Consider the following 6730-nt stretch of genomic DNA (forward strand, 5'->3'; position numbering starts at 1 on the left):
CGGGGGGCACCGACGGCTCCGCGCCCCGCGGCCGCCGCCCGCCCCGCCGGGACCACGCGCTGCTGCCGCCGCCGACTGCAGAACTGCCTCTACAACGTGCTGGAGCGGCCCCGCGGGTGGGCCTTCGTGTACCACGCCTTCATGTGAGTGCCGGCCGTGCGGGACCCCCTTTGCTCGCGGGGCGGGGGGGCGGCGCGGGGCCCCCGTGTTTTTACCGAAGTTTTCCCGCGATCGGGGCGGGGGGGTCCGGGCCGTGGGCTCGGGAGGGTCCGTGCGGAGCGCGGCTGAGCCCCGGGAGCTCCCCCGAACCCGGCGCCCGTCGGTCACGGTCCCGCTCCGGCCCTGTCCCCTCCCTGGTTCCCGGCGCGGGGCGGGGGGGGTAGACCCAAAGATGAGAGGAGGGGACCCCGGAGGGGTCGGGGTAGGGCTGGGGGCGGGGGACCGCGAGGGAAGCGCTGCGCGAGTCCCCGCCTCGCGTCCCCGAGCTGCGCCCGTGGGGTGGGGATGGGGTAACGCCGTGGGGCTGCAGCGCCCGGAGCTGAAGGATGGCAGCGGGCACCGAACCCCGGAGCCGTGCCCGCTGCTGCGCGGCCCCCCCCACATCGCCCCGCAGACGGGGATGCTCCGGGCTCGCGTCCGCTCCCGCAAAGCAAAGCGTGCGGCGGAGCCGCGTGTGCCCCGAGGGCCGCTTTGCTCGGGGGGCACCGACCGCGCCGGGGACCCGAAACGCTCCGGGCGGCTGCGGGGGAACGACGGGGCGACTTGGGGGGACGCTGCCGTGCGGGAGGCGGCGAGCGCTTCGCCCGTCGTTCCGCGGGTGCGGTGCGAAGCGCGGCCGCTCCGGAAAGTGGGTCTCGCCGGAGTGAGCGCTCGGAGCTGGCAGAGCGGATCGTCACCTGAGCTCCCCGGGGAGCCGCGAGCGGGGCCGCTGCTCACACCCCCGCGCTGCGCGTCGGAAATAATACCTCGCTGCAAACGCTGCCCTCGAAAGAGCTTTAATTAAGGACGGCAGCTGAAACCCCGTGGAAAGAGATTGGGGGGGGCGGGGGGGGTTCGGGCTTTGGGTGCTCGCCGGTCTTCGGCGGAGGGATCGTCCTCAGCGTGTGCTTCCTCCCGGTCTGTGCGTGCGTTTTCCCCAGAAACAAGCACGCAGCACCGGGTGTGAGGGGCGCGTTGGGTCGGTGGCGCTGCGGGGCTCCCGTGGGTGCGCCCGCGGGGGCTGCGCGTGGCTCCAAGCGGCCCCTTCCCCGCCACGGCCTCCCCCGTGCCACCGCCCCCTGGGGGGCTCGCGTTGGATGGAGCCGTTCTGGGAGTTTCTGGGAGCGGAGCTCAGCTCCCGGCTCTGCCCCGTTTCCCGCAGACGGAGCCGCGGCGCTGGGCGCTGGGGTTTGCAGGAGTGAGCGGTGTGGGTCCGAGTGCGGGGCTGGGGAACGAGGAGGGGTCACCCCCACCTGCTCGGGGACATGGGGGTGGTGCGTCCCCATGCCAGGTCGGGGGCAGCTCCCCCCCGATGGCTCCGACACCGAGATGCGCTAACACAGAAATCCCGCTGCGAAGAGAAGCGCTTCCCTCCCGTGAGCAGGGCCGAGCCGAGGCCACTTCTTGGAGAAGTTCAGGCTCTGTCCTCTACCAGATGGATCCCAAATTGCTCCGTGTGAGCCGGTGCTGGTGCACATCCCTGGAGGAGGGTGGTCGCCACCCCATCTCTGCAGCCCCCGGCTCTGCCTGCACTGGGGCTGGCCTGGCAGTGGGCAGTGGGGCCGCTCCCATCCCTCTGACCCCTCGCTATGGGGCCGCGCTGTGCCTGGGCTCGTGGTGCAGCTCTGTCAGAGCTTCTGGCCCCGGAGCTTACGGAGAAAATCTGGGAGCGTGACTGGAGCCTTAACCTAAAGCTTTCCAGCCAGAGGCAAACGCAGGCTTCCTTTTTCAGCATCCTCTCTGTGCGTGCAGCGCTGCATCAGGGGCAGTGTGCGGAGCTCGGGGCAGGGAGCAGAGCTCTGGGTGCTGCTGCCCCATGGGGATGGGGCGCTCAGGGCAGGGAACTGCAGGGTGCAGCAGCACCCAGCTCTGCTGGAGCAGCAGCACCAATCGCATCCCACAGCCCAGCACCCAAACGCAGCCCCCAGAGCCGGGCATGGCACTGGGGGCACTCGCTGGGTCGGCGCAGAGCTGGGGCCGTGGGTGCAGGCGCTGTGCCCAGAGCTGACGGGGATGGCACCGGGACCAGCGGTTTCCCCGTGCCACTGAGCATTGCCGCTGTGCTCAGCGTCCTTGGCCGCTCCGAGCGCTGCTCGACGCTGGGCACGTGGCAGAGTGCAGCAGACCCAGCTGGGGCCGCTCGCTGGGCTGCAGCTCGGGGGGGGGTGCGCGGGGACGTGGCTTCATCCCCTGCTCGGTGCCGCCTGCCGCACTAAGAACCTCTCCGGTCTAAGCTCCGAGGTTTAACGCGGCGCTCAGCTCCGACCGCGGGCGTCTCACGTGGGGCTTCCGCGGGAGGAAACCTCTCCCATCCCGAATCCCGCGTTTGGGCGGTGGCAATGGGACGGGCGCTGAGGCCGGGGGGGCTGTGCCCCCCAGCGGGGCCGTGCCCGGGCTGCGCTCACCTTGCCCGGCTGTGAAATGGGAACCGCTCGGGGCAGCGCCCGCACGGAGCCGCCGGCGCAGCACTTGCAGAGCCCGACGCGCTGCTGCTGGGGCGTAAAATTCAGCGACGACGGCGCAACATGAAACTCCGCATTGATTGCCTCGGTTATTTATTTATTTGGTCGGTTTTTTTCTCCCCTCATTTCCCCTTTTGCTGCTCCTGAAGCTGCCGCCTTCGGCGCGGGTTTGGGCCCGGGTGGCACCCGTGTCCCCGTGCCCCAAAGGTCGCCAGCAAAGCCCCCCCCGTGCTGGGGTGCAGCGCCGCCCGTGGGGCGCGTGGCCGCTCCGTGTGAAGCATCCGCAGGGACCGTGGGGGGCGAGATGTGGGGCACAGCCGTGGGGTGACGCACCAAAGCGCAAAGGCTGCGGGCTCCCACCCCGGCGCTGCGCACCCAGGGGGCTGTGGGGCAGCGCTCGGCCGTGGACCTGCATGCACCGGTGGGGAGCAGTGGGTGCATCCCCGCCCCACGGCGGCGTGTGGGGCGCACGGGGCAGGCGGCCGCGCCATGGTTACGCTGCAAACAGCGCGGTTATTTATATCACGGGGAGGACAGGCCCGGCTCTCCTGGAAGGCTGCGGGGCGGATTTATAGGACGCGCTGTTTATACAGCCCAGGCTGAGCTGGCGGGGCCGTGCAGAGCAGCGAAGCACCCACCCCATCCCCACCCCCACCCCCACCCCCATCCCCACCGTGGCCGCCGGGTGGGTTCATCCCGCCCTTACCCCTTCCCCACACATGGGCTCGCTGCGTGGGTCGGCCCATGTAGGGCCCTGTGCCCACCCGTCCCCACACCGAGCCCTTGGCGCTGTGTGCTGTTCCTGCCCAGCACTGGGGGCTGTAGCACAGCTGTTTGCCCCCCCCTCACCCAGGGTTTGCCCCCCGCCCCACGCTGCCCTTTGCCAACCAGGGCAGCCCCAGCGCCGCTTTCCCCGAGCTCAGCATCTTTCCCGGCTCACCTGCTCCATCCCCTCCCGTGCAGCCGGCAGCATATGGCCGAGGCCGCTCTAATGAAGATTAATGAGAGGAGATTCGCCTTCTCCATGCAGGGCCCCCCCCGATGCGTTTTAATTAATAGCTGGGGGCACGGAGGGAGAAGCGTTCCTGCAGGCGGGCGCTGTGCCCGCAGGGGTGCGAGCTGCCCGCATCCTGCACGCTCTGCATCACTGCAACACCGTGTGGTGCTGCTGCAGCGTGTCCCCCCCGCCGGGGGCTGTGGGGAGCCCCTTCCTTCCCGGCCCCCCCAGCAGCTGACCGTGCCCTAAGCCGCTTAGGAGCTGCCGGGACGGGGCGTTCACGCGGCTTTGCGAGTTAATTCCCAGCAGGTGATGTGTTCCCAGCAAGTTGTTTCCCAGCCGGATCGCTGGGGCTCACATGACTCTGTCCTACACCAGGGCTGGGGGTGGGTTGCCCCCACACAACAAACAGCCCTCCCCAGGCAGAACATTCGTGTGTTGGGGGCTCTGGGTGCATTGCTGGGTATCGGGCATTCCCCAGCATCCCTCCCTGGGGCCGGGCTGCGGGCATCCCTCGCCTGCGTGGTCCCACTGCTGCTGGGTGCTCGGGGAGGAAGGGACCCCCCCGTCCCCACGGCCCGGGTTGGGTGGGGAGCACCATTCTTCACAGCCAGGGCGATTTCTGCGTTCTCTTCTGCTTTGTGCTTCGCTGCCCGTGTAATTGCCGGCTGAATCCCGCTTGGATAATCCTTCTTGCTGATGGTGCACGGAGCCGCTGCCCTGGGCCGCTCCGCCAGACCTTGCTTTGCTGCTTTGGGGCGCAGCGGGGAGCGGTGCTGCTGCGTTCGGGGTTGGCACAGCGCTGGGGTGGGCGCAGAGGGATGAGTGCTGGGGGGGGGCAGAGCTGCTGCAGCACAGCACAGCACAGCACAGCACAGCACAGCGCAGTGCCCGCTCCTCGCCCTGGCTCCGGCCCTTCCGTCCAGCTCCAGCCGCCCCCTCCCCAAGGGCCCTGCTTCCCGAGCCAGCTCCCGCTCCTTCCCGTGCTCACACCCCCAGCGACCCCCACCCAGCGCTCTGCTCAGAGCCCCCTCCCCCGTCCCCCTTCCCCGTCCCCGTGGTGCTCGCAGTGCCCGCACTGGGGCCCGGTGCCCCCGCAGCGTCACGCAGAGCGGCTCCATCCCTTCGCTCCATCACGTGGCCCCGTGGCACCAGCCCTCCGCTTTCCATTTTTAGAACCGCTGGATCAGGGGAAAAAGAAAAAAAATATATATATATATATATATATATTTTGAGAGTTTCGTTTGCTTCAGCTCCAGGATCTATTTTTTCCCCCTCCTTCCTTATTTTAAATGGGCCAAAGCCCCTTCTGCTTTCTCCCGGCTCTCGGGGCTCATGGCCTCAGGGCAGCTCCCATCCACCGCCCCGGGCTCTGTGTCCCCGTGGTGGCCGTGGGGCAGCGGATGCTCCGGTCCCGCTCTGCAGCAGCGCAGCCCGCCGTGCTGCGGGGCCCCGGGCTCCCTGCCCACCTCTCATTAGCGGCTGTTTTGCCGGGGGAGAGGCTGCAGGGCTGCGGCACGGCCTGGCACCGCGCCGCACGGCTGCTGGAGCCCGGCCTTCCTCCTCCTCCTCCTCCTCCTCCTCCTCCTCCTCCCAGTGCTGCGGGGTGGCCTGAGGACACGGCCCCATCCCAGGGAATGGGACCCTCAGGCGTAGCTGCCCCGTGGCACATGGAGGGGTTCGTTCCTGTGCTTCCATGGCCCTGGGGGAGGCAGGTGTGGGGTCTCCCCGGAGCCTTCCCCATGCTGCACACCCCTAGTGCTCAGCCCGCCCCATAGCGGAGCTGCTCCCACCTCTGGGCGTCCCCACATCCCTGTGCTGGGGCCCAGAGCTGGAAGCAGCGCTCAGGTGGGGGCTGATGGGATCCAGGTGGGGCCCCACGGGAACTCACAATAAATCCTGAAGCCATTCCCACACATTTGGGTGGGGGCATGAGGGGGGCACTGGGGGTTGGAGCTGTGGGTCAGGGTCAGCCCCATGGAATGCTCTGTGCCACCCCCTATGGGCAGTGCCTCTGACCCCGACCCTGTGTGCTCTGCTTCCAGATTCCTGCTCGTCTTCAGCTGCCTGGTGCTCTCCGTCTTCTCCACCATCCAGGAGCACCAGAAGTTGGCCAACCAGTGCCTCTTCATCCTGGTAAGTGGGGGGGGGCAATCAGGGTCCCCCTCCCTGCGCTACACCCGCTGTCACCCCATAGCCCTTCCCCACCCCTCAGCCACTGTTCTCCCCCCCCCCGTGACCTTGGTGTGGGGGGGGGGGCTCAGACTGCTGGAGGAAGCAGGGCAGAGGTGGGGGGGGGGGCTAAAAAAAGGCCGACTTTCCCCCCAACCTGTCAGAAAGGGCTGACGCCGGAGTTCTCCCGAGTGACGGAGACTAAATCGGGAAGGTCCTTGTGACTTTCCCGCAAGTAAGCAGAACGGGGCGGGCTGGGGCGCGCGGCCGCAGGACAATGCTGACGGAGGAGGAACAGGACCCGGCTCCACTCGATCTCGGTGCCGGGAGGAGGAGGAGGAGGAGGAGGAGGAGAAGGAGCACAGGAGCAGGAGCGGCCGCACCGGGACATCCTGGGGGGGATGCAGCCCTCCCCGTGCACCCCTGTTCCATTTGCCCCATCCCAAAGCGCCCACCCCCCCGCCCCCTCCAGCCCTGCCCGCCTCACGCTCGCGCTGTTCCCCATAGGAGTTTGTCATGATCGTGGTGTTCGGGATGGAGTACGTCATCCGTGTCTGGGCGGCCGGCTGCTGCTGCCGCTACCGGGGCTGGCGGGGCCGCCTGCGCTTCGCCCGGAAACCCTTCTGTGTGATAGGTAGCGCCGGGGGGACACTGGGACATGGGGATGGGGGATATGGGGATGGGGGGGTTCCTCCCCGGTGCTCACCCTCGCTGCCCCCCCCCGTCCCCCTCCAGATTTCATCGTCTTCATCGCCTCGGTGGCCGTCATCGCGGCCGGCACGCAGGGCAACATCTTCGCCACCTCGGCGCTGCGCAGCATGCGCTTCCTGCAGATCCTGCGCATGGTGCGCATGGATCGCCGCGGCGGCACCTGGAAGCTGCTGGGCTCCGTGGTGTACGC

General features: G+C 68.7%; 1 protein-coding gene across 1 annotated transcript in view; it reads left to right on the forward strand.

Moving 5' to 3' along the window:
* Window positions 7–6730, forward strand: part of KCNQ4 (potassium voltage-gated channel subfamily Q member 4) — a gene marked incomplete at its 5' end in the record, with an annotated part of 19661 nt that continues 12937 nt past the window's right edge. The window contains 4 exon segments of the mRNA XM_021375583.1: window positions 7–143; window positions 5703–5793; window positions 6337–6463; window positions 6565–6730. The exon segment at window positions 6565–6730 is cut by the window's right edge and continues 2 nt beyond it. Coding sequence (XP_021231258.1) covers window positions 7–143; window positions 5703–5793; window positions 6337–6463; window positions 6565–6730 — 521 coding nt within the window.

Source organism: Numida meleagris, chromosome 22 (genome assembly GCF_002078875.1).
Source record: "Numida meleagris isolate 19003 breed g44 Domestic line chromosome 22, NumMel1.0, whole genome shotgun sequence".
In the NCBI taxonomy this organism is placed as follows: domain Eukaryota; kingdom Metazoa; phylum Chordata; class Aves; order Galliformes; family Numididae; genus Numida; species Numida meleagris.